Source organism: Aulonocara sp. 'chitande type north' Nkhata Bay, linkage group LG14, assembly GCF_057382095.1.
Source record: "Aulonocara sp. 'chitande type north' Nkhata Bay isolate Kocher_YH1m ecotype deep benthic linkage group LG14, A_spYH_male_GT1.1, whole genome shotgun sequence".
In the NCBI taxonomy this organism is placed as follows: Eukaryota; Metazoa; Chordata; class Actinopteri; order Cichliformes; family Cichlidae; genus Aulonocara; species Aulonocara sp. 'chitande type north' Nkhata Bay.
Genome location: NC_141357.1, coordinates 23,086,650 through 23,104,657, shown reverse-complemented (window position 1 = coordinate 23,104,657; position 18,008 = coordinate 23,086,650). Strand labels below are relative to the sequence as shown.

The 18,008-nt window shown below is 41.5% G+C and overlaps 1 protein-coding gene across 2 annotated transcripts; it reads left to right on the top strand.

The window, feature by feature from the left end:
* Nucleotides 1-166: 166 nt before the first annotated feature.
* strn4 (striatin, calmodulin binding protein 4) lies at nt 167-16,628 on the top strand. Of its 2 annotated transcripts, none has more exons than XM_086261615.1 (18): nt 167-702; nt 7,114-7,217; nt 7,391-7,467; nt 7,647-7,725; nt 7,865-8,050; nt 9,473-9,650; nt 9,742-9,898; nt 10,423-10,518; nt 10,853-10,971; nt 11,078-11,253; nt 11,355-11,402; nt 11,596-11,717; nt 11,803-11,970; nt 12,109-12,249; nt 12,383-12,481; nt 12,558-12,644; nt 13,062-13,250; nt 13,517-16,628. In XM_086261615.1, exons 1-17 carry the CDS (start codon nt 388-390, stop codon nt 13,229-13,231), a joined length of 2,322 nt encoding a protein of 773 aa, XP_086117741.1. In that variant the 5' UTR covers nt 167-387; the 3' UTR covers nt 13,232-13,250; nt 13,517-16,628. The 2 variants fall into 2 exon arrangements, with proteins under 2 accessions (XP_086117741.1, XP_086117742.1); XM_086261616.1 differs by lacking the exon at nt 167-702 and adding an exon at nt 704-822.
* The last annotated feature ends 1,380 nt before the right edge of the window (nt 16,629-18,008 follow it).

Genomic DNA, 18,008 nt, shown 5'->3' with positions numbered 1-18,008 from the left:
GCAAAAAAAAAAAAAAAAGGTTAACGTTTATTTTCAGGTGCATTACATTTAATAAACGCTGCCTGGTGTTACTTTATTTTGATGTTAGTTTTAAGACTGCACGTAAGCCGTTTTGTGAAAAGGGATTTGTTACGAAATCAATGGGGCCACGATGTTACACTGCGGTTAGATTGTGTTTTGCGCTGAAGGCTTGGAAGCGGAAGTGTATTATTTTACCAACAGAATAGTAATTTTTCTCTGTGCGTGTGAGAAAGGAAGAAAGGAGGGTAGCTTATAGTGAAGTGGAGCTGGGTTTGGAAAAGGGCACGGGGTACTTTTTTTATATTTATATTCGTCCATTCTGCCCGTTCCCATCTCATTATCCTGGCGAAAGGTTGAACAGTTAAAATGGAGGCGGACAGAACCGGCGGAGGATCTAACCCGAACTCCGGAGGCGGCGACGGCAGCAGTGGAACGGGGCGCAACCCAAACGGGCCTAAAGCAGGACCGGGCCAGGCGACATCAGCTGGTGGGACCGGGGCAATGGCAGCGGCCGCAGCAGCAGCCGCCGGGGCCGTCCCCGGACCGTTGCAGCAGTCACGGGAGCCGCAGGACGGGGAGTCGGGGATGACGCTTCCTGGGATCCTGCACTTCATCCAGTACGAGTGGGGACGCTTCCAGGCCGAGAAATACCGCTGGGAGGCTGAGAGAGACGAACTCAGGGTAAACGTATTCATCACTAACCCCGCGTTTGTGTAGCTGTAACGCCAAGGAAAGGCCTGGAAGGATGTCACCGGAGCTCCTCCGGTGTTGCTTCGCGGATGTACACATGCCCTGCTATCGGTCAGTTAGAGGATGACAAAATGCTAATAGGGCTAGCATTACAGTTGACCAGGATGCGTTATTACTATACAGTAGATGACAATGTGGGAGCTGTTTGACCTCCAGTTGGAAGAAGAAACAGCCACCAGCACTCTTTTAAACATAAAATATTTTTTGTGTCAATAATAATAATAATAATAATAACAATAATATATATATATATATATATATATATATATATATATATATATATATATATATATATATATATATATGCCTTAGAAGCCTTCTGGGCTTCTAAGTCGATACAGTCAATACAGATACACACCACAAGATTAGATAATAGACTTTTATGTCTGCCCGGAATAGCAAGCAGGCTGTGGTGCAAATAAAGAGGTAGGCAAACAGTTTAGGTGTGGCTACCTTGTCTTTCCATATTATTTCGTGCAGGTACACATGGAACTCACGCTTGGGTCACACGTTATTTTAAGATTTCTGGCATTTTACTAGGATGTGCAAATACACGTTAGTTTGTAAGGAGACACTTATCTGATTCTTTTGTACCCCACACAGACAACTCAAGTGATCTGTGAGTCTGTTGTTGTGGTTAAAAAATGATAACAGTGTTAACCAGCTTTGATTTCCCTTAGCAGTTGCTGCATTCAAAATAATAAATGTGTAAGCATTCCTAAACTGCCCTTACTTAAGACAAGTCTCCCTAAAAACAGTAATTTGATTGCTGTGATATGTATTTATAAAATAATTTGCACAATTGATCAGTTTGACCTTTGAACTTAGGCGCACAACACAGAGATGAAGTTCATGAAGGGATAATGCTTTGTGATCTGTAGTACCAATGCCTCCATACCCATGGCACACACACAAATCAGCATTTTGAGCTAGGACCAGTTACACACACACACACACACACACACACACACACACACACACACACACACACACACACACACACACACAGTCAGTCAGTCAGTTGTGTGGTGTATCTGTGTCTATGTATGGACTAAAGTTGTATTTTCATTAGCAATGATTAATACATGAGTATTGATGAATAACAAGTGTTAGGATGAAAATTTGTAGTAGTCTATCTGCAGCCAAACTTGTGCTTGTACTTGTGTTTGTATATATTATCTTTACTATGAATAGTGTGTGATTAGTGTAGATTGACCTTAAAAACAATGCATCTGCCTATAGGCTAGAGAAGTTGACTTTCATTCTTAAAGGTAAATGGTTTAAAGCTGTAAAATACCCGCCCTCCAAGAAAACGAATGTGAGCTTGTGACTCGGTGCCATAGGAAACCCCATGAGCAATACCTGTCACAGTTATTCAGATGCCAACAGCAAAAGACAGACGTTGTACTATTCACCTCAGCTGTATGCATAAAATTAAAAGGCAGAGAGCATTACTGGACAGATTTTTCCAGGATTAAGAAAGGTTAGGAAAACATACAAACATATTTTACCTCTGCATTTGGACAGTTCATCTTTTGTGGTTATCCCTCAAGTAACTACAGTTCTTTTTTGTAATAAGAATGAACTCTGGAGTTCATGAGTTCGACAGAACCACAGAACCCCCCCCCCCCCCCCCCCCCCCCAAAAAAAAAACAACATATCATTTCCCACTCCTCTGTCACTGTGCTTCTCACATTGCCCCTAACTCAAACATACATAGTTATAAATAGTGGCTTGATAAAATATGAATGAACAATAACAAATGGGCAGTGCTTGCTGCTTTTATAAAAACGAGGGAAGAGCAGGGAATAGAAAGCAGAAACAGCCAATTGCTGTGTCCGACATGCCATTAAGTGCTTGTTATGGAACTTTGTATGTGCACATTGGCTGCACATGGTCTGGCTTCACGGGTACAATTAGCACCACGCTTGTGCTGAGAGAAAGAGAAGATAACTGGAGTGCCACGCTGAAAAACTGACCTAGCTTACAGTTTAACACCCACGGGCCAAAGGCCTCTGGCTTTTGTTGCCAACATGCTCTCCTCTCACTGAGCCAGTTAGTGTGCCCCCTGGTCATAACCTGCACAGTTAACATGCTGTAAATGTTTCCATAGTGTAGTTTGCTCACATGTTGTCTGCACATGGTATTTTCCACACTTTAATTTCAAAGGCTTTACTGAGTCACATGCAAAATTAACTCACAATCATTTGAGATCTGTGTGACTTTGTGTGCAACAGAGGAGATCTCTTCATGTGTGTCTTAGCATGTCTCTGCAAGATCACGACACGTGCGCCGCTAATGTGTTGGTGTGTAAAGCCACCTGTGGCGCTGTGTCTTCACTGACAGGTGGCTGTGGCTTTTGCCTGTCTATAATTCAATTACTTAAGAATCTGCTCTGTGAAAACACACACAGTAGCAGTCTTGTTTCTAACTAGGCATTGTTTTTGCATGAGAAGAATCCTAATTAAATCTACAGGGTATTCCTCAGATAGTCATTTATTCTACAGAGAAAAGGGATGACCTCAACCTGTTCCTCTTTAAAGTGTTCTCATTTTCAGCCATTTCATTTTATTAAGGATGTTAGTAGACATGTAGAATAGATTACTGGTGACCCAAATTACATCACGTCCTGTTTGGTGTGAGTCTTGCAGTCCCTGGGTACGTATCTCTAATTAATAGCTCTGTGTACTCAGCCGTGACACACATATGATGTCCATGTGTATTGTGTTGTTTCACAGCACTGCTCTTGCATTTGCAGTCTTCAACATGCAGCGTTCATCCTTTATTTTCCTTATTTAAAAATTTCCATTCCCTTTCTCTTAAAAAAAAAAAATTATATACTGTTTGTCAGTCAAGCATGTTGTAACCTTAGTCATAAAATCCCACTAATTGGGATGTCATTATCTATCTATCTAGCTACCACTCTTGGACTGCACACACAGTGTCACTAGCACACTCCAAGCACACTGTCCCAGAAAAGTTTTTTTGCTCTACTTGTTTGCTCATGGATTCTCTCACGGGGTGCGAAGGGATAAAAAGATGGAGAATAGCCAGTGGAGGAGGAAAGCTGCCCTTGACCCTATTCTGCAGCTAGTAGAGAAGGACTGACAGAATAGGCTAAATGTGGATGCGCTCCATGCAACAGCAAACTGTGGAAAGGTCAGCGGCAGCGGGCCTCATGAAGGAAAACCCACCCACAGGAAGGCTAGATCAGATGGCGCGACAGGTTTGCTTGCCCCGTAGGCCCTTTGTACTTTAGCCTTTGTTAGTTTACCAACATATTATGAAGAAAGTAACCACAGTGTCATTGTTAGCTGGGCTATGATAAATGACACCCTAGTGGTTTTATTACTCTTTGACCTGTTTATCAGATGGAAGCAGATAGTTCTTTTGCTTTTGATATTAAAAGCAGTGATAGGTTTCTATCTGCTGCTCCACATCTGTTGTGATTGTCTCAACAGCTTCTGTTCTGACGTTAAGTGACAGTCTTGCAATAAGAGCACCTTGACTAGTGGATGAATGGACGGCCTTGTCTTAAAGCTCCTGGCCTGGATCCCTCACATGAGTGAAAACAAGAATTTGAAGCAGGCAAAGGGCAGAATGACAGAGACAAATGAAAGTGAAAAACAGTGCGGTTATTACATCCCCTTGTGTAATTACACAGTCTGCTGTAGCAGTCCCATGGTACAGCTTTTTTTTTCTTGTTCGTGTAGAAATTTTTAGTTTTAGGACCCTATTTTACTCACAAAGTCAGACATAGAAAGCAGCATTTGTTCTATTTTTAAAGTGAAACCGTAGAAAGGAAGAGCTGTTGGTAAGTCCTGCATAAACACTTCCATATAACAATAAACCCTTTGAACCTGTGTTTTGGTTACCTTTATGTATCAGAGAAAGGTTGCTCTTGCATTGTACTTGGGGTGTGTGTGCACAAATGCAGCCTTGTCTCCAACTTCGCCAACAAGACAGTGTCAAGGCTTTGAGGCATGAACCTGTCCTTCTAGGAGCACAGGGCGAGACTGGTACACAGGGGTGTGATGGTTATCCGTGTCCAAAGGCAAGCTGTAGCTTGTCTGTGTGTGAGTAAGAGTAGAAACGTGTGTCTTTGCCCCACGAGGGTGAAGTAAACACATTGATTTAATGCCTTATTCTTTTACACAACTGATCAAATTTACGCCATTAAAAGAGTTAAGTCATTATTCAAGAAGAGATTTACTGTTACTGTGTCTGTCTACAGGAGGCTGCTGCTGATTTAAGCACTTTTGTTCACTGAAGTACAAGTCTGGCTTATAATTAAGTTCACAAAAAGCACCTTTCTGCATCTGGTGTTATCTACATAACTTTTAGTCACAGTCTTTTAGTAAGCTTTTAAGCAGGACTTGTGTCAAGGCTGTCAGTACACTAAAAAATCTGTCTGAACAACTTGTTTACACACACAAAACCTCCCTGAAAATTCCTCAAATACTGACCTCTACTTAAATCATAGTACACAGAACTGCTGATGTAAAACAATTATAGCATTTAGATTTGAAGTAGGTTTTTTTCCAAGCTCGGACTGCATTCCATCTGTGCTCAGCCATTTATAGTACACAGTATACAGTGTACATGCTGTGCCCACACCATGACATCGCCCAGCTTTGCCTATGTGGTAGTTTAGTAAGTTTATGCACATTCACATCTGATTATGTCGCTCTAAAACAAGTGTTTTTGCTTGCATGTAATGTGCAAAATACATCTTCTGCATCGTCTATTACAGAACCCAACTGCACAATTACTGCATGCATGTGTGGGAATGCAAGCCACAGAAATAGAGCAAATGAGTGAGACTGTGTCTTATGGATGGCTAAGCTAAACTGGTTTTCATTTCATCTCAGTTAATGGCTTAGATGTTATTTCAGTTAATTCATTAGTTATTCTACTTGTGAAAAGACTTTAGATAATGTACATGTACTGACCTGCTCCTCTTAGTTTAGGCCAAGAATAACCCCACAAAATCTCTGTTTTTCATGCCCCTATTAGCCCATGTCTACAGTGTTAATGTACTAGCTTTGAGAGTTCTCTCCAAAACTCTCAGATAAGCATATAAATTCACGTTGCATTAATCAGGATTACTCAGCAGCAGTAGCAGCAGTAGGAAGGTTTGCTTGGCAGATTATCCTGTGTTCCACTAGCCCTCCTAGCTGGTTACATGACTGTGTGTGTATGTGTGTCTGTGTGTGTGTGTGTGTGTGTCTGGGTATATATGTGCGCTTTTTCTCAGAGATTGACTACCCTTCCGAGCAGACCAAGTGTCTGCCCCGTGAGACGGCGTTTTTAGATTGTTCTAGTTTTATAGAATTGCGTATGTGTGTGGGAGCAGACTCGTGGACACAGACAGGGGCATGCAGAGGAGAAATGGGCTGTAAAACAAGCTGTATTAATGCTTCAGCACCACTTGGCACAGAGAGAGAAAATGCCTGTTGTGCTTGCAGTCACCATCCTGGGAGTAGAGACAGGGTTAGGGCTTTTTAACCTACTTCTGACAGGGATCACTGTTTAGTTAGTTAGTTTGTTAGTTGTTTGTTTGTATTGTTTCTCCTCACTTGGGCATTTTTTTTCTCCTTCTAAAAGCAGGCAGGATATTTGTTGCCTGATGTTAAATGGGTTTTGCACAAAAGTTGCATACTGTGAGCAGGCACAGCCGGGTTGAAACCTGCATTAGCAATCTTTGTCATTAAGTCTGGCAAATATTTCACATTTTTGTCAATTCTTGCATTATGATGGCTTACTCAAGGGAAACCCTGTCTCGGTGTAGTGCTTGGAAGCCGTGTCATCACTCTGTAGTCTCTTATTACCTTTCTATCTCTCAGAACTCACTGGGGAAAAGTCAGAACAGGCAGAACATTTCTTTCCTCAAGGTAAGAATTTTATCAGCAGTGAGGAAGGAAATGGACAGGAAATGAGAGAGGAAACACAGCAAAGGATGGGTCTTGAAAGAGGGTGTTTGAATTTGGCTGCTCCATGTCTTGTTTTTCCTCCTTTGCAGATGCGCAGTGAGGCCTCGGTTAGGAAAGTTAAAATAAGAGCCCTATTCCACAACCCTCTACTTATTGCTCTTGGCTTTCAGAAGTCTTTTTTTCTTTTCTTTTTTTTGCACAGCTAGTCACATCAAACCTTTTTGTTCAGTCTCTCATTGCGATGTTTTGTTGATGTTGAATGATTTACTTTTCACCCCAAACCGAGACGGTGCATGCATTTTGTAACTAATTCTTTTCCAGGTCCCAATTTATCTTACTTTTGTTTATGCTTATATGGACAGATGTGGTGTGCGCGTTCCTCACCATGCTGTGTATATGTGTGTTTCAGGCTCAGGTTGCGTTTCTTCAGGGTGAGAGGAAAGGGCAGGAGAATATGAAACAGGACCTGGTGAGGCGAATCAAAATGCTGGAGTACGCCCTCAAACAAGAGAGGTAAAACGAATGCCTGGAAAGCCCCCCCTTTCTGTCCTAGTCTCCTTATGTCTGTTACTCTTTCAGTCTGTCCTGGGAGTTTGCATGCTCCAGGCATAATGATTCTTCTAGTGAAAGATGTATTTGTGGAAGCTCAAAACGTTGCCCTCAAGTGTTCCTTTGTTGCATTACAGGGCTAAGCACCAAAAGCTGAAGACAGGAAATGACCAGAGTCCTGGGGACAAGAAACCAGAGACAGAGGCAGATCAACGTATGTTTGACCAAGTCCTTATGTGCTCTGTAACTTGGACCCATTATGTTGTCTGCTTCTGTTACATTTAGATTCCTGTTTAGCGTTGAGCGCAGTTCGAAGTTTCTGCTTCTCTCTTTTTCTTCTTTTCTTCTCATGCCCTGCTGTTGCATCACTATTGAACAATCTATTTTCTGTAGTTCCCAATGGGCCGGCTGAGTCAGATTCAGAGCCAGCCAATCAGATGTCCTGGAAGGAGGGACGTCAGCTACTACGCAAGTAAGGCTTCATCATCATCCGTTCCTTTTTATCTCAGTGCCATATTAATGTGTTCCATCACAACTTCATCGTAGACATTACAATTCTGATCTAGACTTAAATGATTCATTTATATGACCATGTGTGTATGTGGATGTAGATATCTCGAGGAAGTGGGTTATTCAGACACCATTCTGGACATGCGTTCTAAGCGCGTGCGCTCCCTTCTTGGGCGGAGCAGCCCTGAAGCTAACGGGCCCCCACCCAGTGAAAGCTGTCCTGAGCCTGAGCCACGAGCAGGTGGAGAGTCCTTGTTGGTCAGACAAATAGAGGAACAGATAAAAAGGTGAGACAGTGGAAACACACGCCCCTCTTTGATCTTACACCACAGAAGAGCTCCAATGTGAACATTGATGACAGAGTAAACATTTGTTTTTTGCAGCACAAAAGCCTTTTTCTTTTCTTCTTCTTCTTCTTCTCCTTTTTTTAAATAGATGTACTTGATGTAAAGCTACTCCTTAAAAACTGAACTTTTCACTGCTGCTTGTGAAAGGCTGCAACTTGTAAAAATTTGTCTTTCACAGAAAGCATTTACTTGCAGTCTCGTGCCAAACTTTACAGACAAGTGCGATTTTTACATCACTTCATAATCAAACTAGTTCACTAACATGGCAGACTTGCATATGAAGCCATCCCTTAACCTTCCGACAAACACTTCTTACATTAAGTGTATCTGCATTTGACCTCATATATCAGGATTTGACCTGTCTGACTATTTTCCAGTATGGTAGTAGTTCATGGTATCCTTTTATAAACAGTGGACAATATCCAAATTATAAATCCATTTGTGTCTTAAAAATTAATTAAGCGATGGGTTGTTGTATGAGATAACTGTCACTGTATCATGAGACACAAGATTCGTGTGGAATCTTTCTGCACAAGCAGAAATGTGAAGACGGTGAAACAAAAGCACAGTTTAAACTCCGAAACTGGCAAAATAACACATGACAGAAGAGGTCTAAAAGTGAGGGGATTCCTCATCATGCAAGTCAGGATTTTTAATGAGCACTGGAGGTAAAATTAAGATAGATGTCACTGAAGTGTGCAGAGAGGCTCAGAAGTAAATTTTATAGCTAAATGTGGCATGTTTCATTTTTAATTCATGATAAATAGGGAGTTAAAAGGTCTGGGGTTGATTCTAAGTATTAAATTTGCATTTGATAGCTATTCATGGGACTCTCAACCTTCACTTTGAGTTAAGGAGGCCACCATTCAGCTGAAAATAAACCATACCAAATAGCAGAGATTTTAGCACTAACCAAATTAACAAACTGGTACATTCTTAAGAAAGAATGCAGCATAAAATAGCCCACTGAAAACAACTAAAGTGGGTGATTGCAGAAATATTTCCAGCCAAGTCTGTGGAGAAGGTAGTTTTCAAATCTAGAAACACCACAAAAGGGTTTACCACAAGATGCAAAGCAGTGGGAACACACAAGCACAAAAGAGCAGGCTTTGAACAGAGAAAACCAACAGAAGGAAACAACAGATCAAACGGTCTTCCGTTGAAATACTCTGATGGTGTTGTCCAGAGGCTACTGTGCTACCCATAATTCACAGGTAGCTCACAGCTGTTACAACTATGGGTTTTGAAATAATTTAAAAACAGTAAAACAATGTAAACAATAAATATATAAATAAGCAGTCCTTCTGTTGATCTTTGAGTGAAACATGCAGTCAAGATACTCAGCTGTGCATCTCTTTGTAGGAATGCGGGCAAAGAAAGCTCTAAGGAACGTGTGGGGGGTTCAGTGCTGGATAAGATCCCCTTCCTTCATGGCTGTGAGGACGATGACGAAGACGACAGTGACGAGGAAGATGAATTCCAAGGCATGGCCACCGATTGCATCGATGGCCCGCGCAAGAACAAAAAGTCTCGCGTGAAGGTACGGCAGGCTAAATAAAGAATGACCAAGAAATGTTTTCACAAAAAAATGAATAAATAAACAACAACCTTGCTTTCTGCTGTGTTCTCAGATGGGTTCGGAACCTATGACCACAGATATGGACCCTGAAGACGAAGAGGACGAGGATGACTCGGAAGACGCCCTCAATGAGTTTGACTTCCTGGGCTCAGGGGAGGATGGGGAGGGGGCGGGAGAGGCCCGGATCTCAGGGGATGGACGGGAGTTAGGTACGCTGTTGCCTTAGCAACATCATGAGCACAAGCACTGCCAGGATCACTGCCATAAATGTATCTGTCTTTATTGCCCCTATCCTTGCTCACCTTTTTTTTCCTTTACTTCTCATTGTGTCTTGACATCTCTTCTTGTCAATAAAACCAACCTCTTTTCCCAACCACCTGTCTCTCTGTCCTGTTTCACAAGCTGTCGGTCTGTGACTCCTCAGAGCTGTGTAGCTGTCATCTTTGTCTCTAGATGTACTTTCTGTGGTCCAGGGCCATTTCAGAGGTTACCACGCATGCTGCCTTTTTTTTTTATGTGTTCACATTTCATATTTAGAATCATATTTGCACTGTAGATGTGCTTTTGTAAATAAAATTGTACAAGTTTATGTTGTCATTACACGTAAAGAATGAAGTTTGCCTTTTAGCTTCTTTCTGCCTTTGTCTCTTATCTGTCCAACTGCTGACCTCCCCGGCCTTCCTCGACCTCTCCGCATGACGGTATTGTGTCTCTCTCCTCTTGCTGGGTTCAGAAAACCGCAGGAACAAGTTACAAGGAATGATGTCAGATTTCCCCCCTAAACCTACCCCGCCCCCTTCTGTATCCGGACAGGCTCGCTCCGGGGAAGGTAAGACTTCCCTACAAAATATGCCAATAAAAACATCAATTATTCTCTGCCGAGCATTGCGTTTTTAGTCTTCCCCCGTGCAGTTGTAGCTTAGTTGCTGAATCTCAAATTTAGATGTTTGCGTAGGGGTATGCTTGCAAGGTTTCTCCTGCAACTATAAATATTTCCTGTGGTACACAGTGTGGGAGTAGGGAAGTGGAATAAATGACACTGTTCTACAACTATCTAGGACTTATCACAATATTTCAAAGTGATCTCACCATCCTTTTCTAGATCCCTGACATTTGTCAAGATGAAATCATATCTCTTGTGCTTTTCCATTTACAACCTCCAGGTGGTGCCCTGGGTTTCTCCTCTGATGTCTTCATCATGGATGCTGTTGGCGGAGGTGACATGAACCTGGGAGAGCTGGCTGATCTCACTGTTGCCAATGACAATGATCTTTCCATGGATGTAATTGCATATTTTGTTCTGATCAATACAAACTATGCAATACAAGCTACATACGTACAATGAAAACATTTGAATGTTCCCTCTTTTCAAACATGTGTCCCGTCAGTTGCAGGATAACAGAGAAGAGTTTAAAAAGACATGGAACCCCCGATTCACACTACGCAGCCACTTTGACGCCATCCGCGCTTTGACCTTTCACCCGAGCCAAGCAGTGCTGCTCACAGCCTCTGAGGATGGCACACTAAAACTCTGGAACCTCAACAAGGCAATGCACTCTAAAAAGTAAGAACCCTACTGGTGACGATGTTTTTAAATGAAGACGTGTTATTCTCTGCCACACAAATATAAACTCCAGATCTCATTTTAACGGTGTCTCTCCACAGGAATGCGGCTTTGGACGTTGAACCCATCTATACATTTAGAGCACACAGGTGAGTTCAGCCTGAGAACAATAAAAATGCTGCAATTTTTTTTCTAAAAATGAATGATTAATGCAATCATTTTCAAATTAAATGCTGTGAATACAAAAAAAAAAAGGGATGAACACGAGGTTTTTGTTTTTTGTTTTCTTGGGGGGAAAGGGTGATGTCATTTATACCTGCTTCTCTTTTGGTCTTGCTCTAGTGGAGCTGTTCTTTCACTGACGATGGGTGAAGATGGAGAGTCCTGCTACAGTGGAGGTCTAGATGGATCCATCAGGTGTTGGAAGATGCCGGACCTGAATGTAGATCCCTATGATAACTATGGTGAGTCATTCTTAACTGCTAATTATATAGCAGAATCACAAAGTTTAGTTTTTCTTTTTTTTAAATTATGTGATTCTTTATCCAGATCCTGGTATTGAAAGCAGTGTACTAGCAGGCCACGAGGACAGCGTGTGGGGTCTGACTTACTCTGCAGTTCACCATCGTCTTGCCTCATGTTCAGCAGATGGCACCATTCGTATCTGGGATCCTCAGAACTCATCCCCCTGCATGTCTGTCTTCAATAAGGAGAGAGGTAGACATTTGTCTTGACTTTGTGGGTTTGCTTTGGCGCTTTTTCTATTCAGATCCCACATCCTCATCACGTTCCATTGTTTGTTTGTTTTTTTGTGTGTGTGTGTATTTCATTTATTTATTTATTTATTTTTCCTAGAGCACGGAACACCCACCTCAGTGGCGTTTGTAGCCACTGATCCCAACCAGGTGGTGGTGTCATTTGATGGCGGTGAGACCCTCCTGTATGACCTCAACACAGAGCAGAGTGTCACTATGCTAGATACACAGACCAAAGATGGTATGTTCTGGACACAGTCTCCAACATAATGTGCAACACTTTTTTTTTTTTTTTTTTTGTTGCCACAAATAATAATTTGGTGAAAAATCATTAAATTCTTCTATTAGACTGAATGTGATGTCTTCCTTTGCAGGCAGGGAACTGATCAACCGTGTCGTCAGTCACCCTTCTGAGCCCATCTCCATCACTGCACACGAGAACCGCACCATCCGCTTCCTAGACAACAAGACAGGTATGTGCAGGAGGTGTACTGATGATTACTGAAATGTGTTTTCTCACATGCATCTGAATAAAAAATTTTTGTGCAGGTAAAGTTGTCCACTCGATGGTTGCGCACTTGGATGCGGTCACCTGTCTTACTACAGACCCTAAAGGCACTTACCTCATCTCTGGCAGTGAGTACTCGGCTTTACTGTGTGCTTACTTAGCTAAGTATCCTAGGCTTAATTTTTAAAATGCTCCTCTGTACACCGAGAAACATCTGTTTAATATCACCTGCAATCTGTATACAAGTAGCTTTTTAAATCACAAATTAATTGATAGTAATAGCAAATTTTAAACAGGGAAATTAAATGAGTTTTTTGTTTAGTTCTTTTGAAGAAATAGGAGATTATTTATGGCTTATGAGCAAAAAGTACCTTAAGAAATCCTGTAAAATCTGTAGTAACCGCAAAATATAACATATCACACTGTAGAAGAGGCGTGTGTTAAATCTAGGTTGTAAAAGGATTCCTTTACATTGTTCTCCGCAGTCATCCCTGCCCCTCGTAACACTGCTGTCTTTGCTTCCTCCCACTCCTCACCTCTTACAGGCCACGACTGCTCGGTGCGCTTATGGATGCTGGACAACAGGACGTGCGTGCAGGAGATCACTGCCCACAGGAAGAAGCATGATGAGGCCATTCATGACGTGGCCTTCCACTCTTCCCAGCCCTTCATTGCCAGCGCCGGCGCAGATGCACTTGCCAAAATCTTTGTCTGACATCACTGTCGTCGTTCTGGTGAGATGGAGGGTGCCAGGAAAGAAGCAGTATGGGGCGAACAGGGAGCAGGTTTTTTAGGAGTTTTTTTGTGAGGAGCCATAAATAGTGAAAAACAGATGGCAATGTCCTCTTGTTATTTACTAACAAGAAAACATCCCTTTATATATTGTTGGATTTTTAAAATCCCTTTAAATACCAAATTGTGCTTCTGTTGTCCCCTTTTTTTATTGGTGTTTCGAGTAGTTCTGAAAAGCTGCTTTCTTTCCCTCCCTTTCTACTTTTAGAGTCCTACATCAATAACTGGGCCAAAAAAGACTGAAGACTACAGTGGATACATTTCACCTGCTCATACATACACACACACAATTAGTCCTGCACCCCACTGGCTGGGTCATCGCCACAGGACGTCAACCATCAACTTCCTCCCCCTCCGCTCCGAAAACTCCTCACAGTTCTCTAATGCCTCAGTGACTTCTTGTAATACTAATCACATCTTGTAATGCTTTTTTATAACTTTCAAACTCTGGCTGCTCTGTTTTCAAGTAATCATATTTGGAGTAACACTTTTCTACACTACAATATTCTGTTCTTTTTTTCCTTTCCTTTTCACAAAGTACTATGTGTGTACGCTTGTGCGCTTCAAGTGCTTGCACAATGCTTGCATTTCACTGAGAGCCGAGGGGGAAACACTTGATTTTAAATTGTTTCTTTTTTTTTTTAACAGTTGAAACATTGCTTGTGGCTAACACACATACGTAGGCTTGACTTAAAGGAATAACAGTTCTCGGCATTGACGGAAAACACCTGACCTAACCTCTGCATTGGGAATCAATGTGTTGCATTCCAAAGACTCGGTGAGGAGGATGTGTGTGTGGTGTTGGAGGATGTTTGAGTTAGTCGTGTGTGCTGTGAGGAGGCACTAGAAAGCTGAATAGTGTTGATTGAACAACCTAGTTTCATTGTATGTCTGATTGCTATAGCGTCCCCATGATTCTGCCTCTACGTATGTGTGTGTGTGTGTGTGTGCGTGAGATTAGATGTCACTTAGATAACTCTCACAAACTTATTTCTACAGATGTACAGTGCGTATAGAGTCTCTCACACCGCATGAACCAGCTTAGGATGGATATGACTGAGCATAGTTAAAGTCTGTAGACTAGAGAGGTGCGAGGCTGGTCTGGTGCTTTTTACTGTACAGAGGAGTGTATGTGAGTGTGTGTGTATGTTTGTATATGCACTAGTTCAACCACGGTGCTATGAAAGACTTCATCAGTCTTGAGTCAGAATCAGGGACATGTTTTGTGAGTGTTTCTCTCTCACTGGTCCACACGTGTACGTTCAGTAAAATCATCATTCGTGTGACATTTCGCTGTTGGATCATTTCATTAATTGTGGTCAAATTTCAGAATTGACAGTCCATCCTAGTTATGTTTTTCATTAGAGGGATGTGCATATGGTCGGCTTTGAGTGTCTCCGGCTCGAGCAGTGCATCGAGCTGGTAATTATTTTACAGTGGAGGAGCTCGGATGAGAGATTGTCTCTTTGAAGTCGGTGCCAGTTTTTTTTTGCAGGCTGCTCGCGTCTCGTGATTGTTTTTATTTATTCGGGCTTTCACAAAAGGCTGACATCACCTTTACTCGAGTGATGAGGTGAGGATTTCTTCTTCTTGAATGATGAACACAGGGAGCACATTAGCCGCAGAACTAATCTAGTGAAGCGTGTGTCCTCTTCCTGAAGAGGGATGCTGGACGGGTTTAAAAAAATAAACAAATACTCCATTTTAAATTCAGCCATACAAAAAAAGTGTTGATTTAAGACGTCTGACTCAGTTTAGGAGGTAAACTGTCAACTTTTGGCTCAGCTGGAAGCATCATTATTTTGAGACCCATGTTTGTTGATGTCCTGCATTTGTGCTGTTGACTACAGGACAGTTTGTTTGCTTTAAGTTGCCTCTTCACAGCTGACCTCGTCCCAGATTATTTTTTCATTACCTTTAGAAAACCTCTAAAATCTGCACTCGCTTAGGCGTCAGCTCTTCAAGATTACACACTGTGTGTCACACTGGTGGTCAGATGACAGCTTAACTCTTTACCCCTTGAAAGCCTACTAGAGGTAACCCTTGAAGCGCTTTCCTGACTGAGCGGCCTGCTTATAGAACAAAATGACTGAGTTTGCATCAGAAGTTTATGAGGGTGGTCTCTGCCTATTCAGCTACCCTTGGAAAAACCCAGAACTATTCTAAAGGTCATCAAACCACACCTGCATCCATATGTACTGAGGCGGCAAAGCTTCTTATTAAGAATACAGGGGAGGTCATCAGATGTTGTCTTTATGGGGGAAAGAGTTAAAGTTGGCTGGAGCTAAACACTTTTAATCACTGGTGACACTAGCATTCATAGTTCATTTATATATATATATGTAGTGAGAGATTTTTTTTTCTCTCCAAACAGAGTGGAAGACTGTTGTGTGAAATTAGACAAGATGTCACACTGCTGTTCCTTTGACACAAGTCTGTCAAAGACAACAACACGGGGCAACTACATTATTATACTGCTGCTGGGCATGACGTCCTATTATCACGTATTAACTATTTGACCCCTTGTTGCACTATATCTAAAAGTGAATGCTTTACATTACAAGAGGATAGACAGGGTGCAGAAACGATGTATTCGATCTGAAGCGAATACTACAAACGTGGAACTGTTGCCGTTCACGGTTATATGACAGCGGGCGTTACTGACACTTTCTTCTCGCTCTGAGCTACTATGTCCCCTGTCTGAGAATGACGACAAATCAGTGTGACTCATCAATAAGAGGAAAACAAGAGGAACTCGAAGCAGAGGTTGTAAATGATGGTTAGAGTTGCCATTATGTGCTGTAAATGTCCATCATTTCTTTGTTTTCTTTCATTTTTTTCTCTCTCCTTTGGTTATGAATATGATTATTAAGATGTAAGAATACTGTAGTATCATAAGTGAATCATTCTTCCTTGCTAGGCATAGAACTTGCTTGTGATTGATAATGGCAATGTAAAACTTGTAAAAAAGCAAAACGATTAAAAAACACGAAAAACAGACGAAAAGAAGATTAAAAAAAAACAAAATCTGTTACCAGTCGGAGGCCAAGGTAAAGAACTCTCATTTCTTTGTGTTTTTTATTTTTTTATTAGCAATTTATCACTGTGTGATATTTTGTACATCATATTAAGCTGTATTCAAACAATTTCCTCCAACTACAAGGGATAAGAGACCTGCTTTTTATTAATTTTGTTTTATTATATATTTTTGAACTGCATTTTAGCTTGTATCAAATGACTTTTCTCTTTTTGTTTACGGGTCCCCTGTTGTATGTCATTAAGGAAGAAAAGACAAAAAAATGAAAATTTTGTACAGTGAATTGAGAGTTGAGTTTTTTCTTGTCTGTCTGTCTTTCTTTCTACTAAAGGATGCCGTACTTGGAAATACATGAAGATACATGAAGGTGTGATCACTTACACTGTAATCCTTACTTATGATGATCCGGTATAGAAGTAGGGTGATGAATTACTAGGAATTTATTTTCCAGCTTTCACACAGTAAAGTTAAAGATTGGTCTGAAGATTTACATCAGAGACTTTCCTGACTTTCAGGCCTTATGTATACAAACTCCACATGTCCTATAACATGGCTTGATGTCGTCTGTCATGGACTCTCTGTGTCTGGTAAATTTCATGACAGTCTTTTGATGTCAAACTCTGCATACATTGTTCATACAGTGTAACCTCATAATGACTTAACTATTCTTGAAACTAGTGTATAAAAGAAGTTAGGTTTTAGTCGTCAAATCTTGTAGTTACAAATGCACTAATTTTCACTGAGTGAGTGTGTTCATTATTACATGTTCAACTGCATAGTAACACAAATAGCTAAGCAGCCAATCACGTGGCAGCAATTTACAGCATTTAGGTATACAAACATGGTGAAGATGGCCTCGTGTCAGCAGAAGGGGGGAATAAAAGGGCTTTAAGTGGCTTTGAACATTAAGTATTTCACAGATCACTGATCTGCTGGGACTTTCCAACATAACCACACAACAGGATATACACACTCACCACTTCATTAGATGCACCTCGCTAGCGCTGGGTTGGACCCCAGAACGACCTTAATTCATCATGACACAGATTCAACAAGGTGCTGGAAGTATTCCTCAGATATTTTGGTTCATATTGACATGATAGCAAAACACAGTTGCTGCACATCCATGATGTGGCTAGCAACAATACTCAGCTAGACTGTGGTGTTTAAAAGAATAATCATTTGATACTAAGGGGCCCAAGGTGTGCCAAGAAAATGTCCTCCACACAAGCCAGGATGGACCCAAGCTTTCATATTGTTCTCACTAAATCCTGACCCTACTATTTGAATGTTCTTTTGTCCAGTTTTAGTGAACCCCTGCACGTTGTAGGCTCAGTTGTCAGCTGACAGCAGCGATACCCAGTGTGCTGCTCTGCTGCTGTAGCCCATCTTCTTCAAGTTATGATCGCGTTTAGCATTCAGAGATGCTCTTCTGGTTGTTACAAGTGATTATTTGTGTCACTGCCTTCCTATCAGCTTGAAGCAGCCTGGCCATTGTCCTTTGACCTCTGGCAAAAGCTTTTTAACATAGGGAACTGCCACTCTCTGGATATTTTCTCTTTTTCTCTTTGGACCATTATCTGTAAACCATAGAGATGGTTGTGTGGAAAAATCCCAGCAATGATGCCACTTCAAAGTCACTTAAATCGCTTTTCTTCCCCAA

Excerpts from the sequence above, each read along its gene's own strand:
- strn4 (XM_086261615.1), top strand. The coding sequence starts at position 388 with ATGGAGGCGGACAGAACCGGCGGAGGATCTAACCCGAACTCCGGAGGC. Across the intron at positions 8,051-9,472 it reads ATAGAGGAACAGATAAAAAG|GAATGCGGGCAAAGAAAGCT; the intron begins GTGAGACAGTGG and ends ATCTCTTTGTAG. Across the intron at positions 12,482-12,557 it reads CTTCCTAGACAACAAGACAG|GTAAAGTTGTCCACTCGATG; the intron begins GTATGTGCAGGA and ends ATTTTTGTGCAG.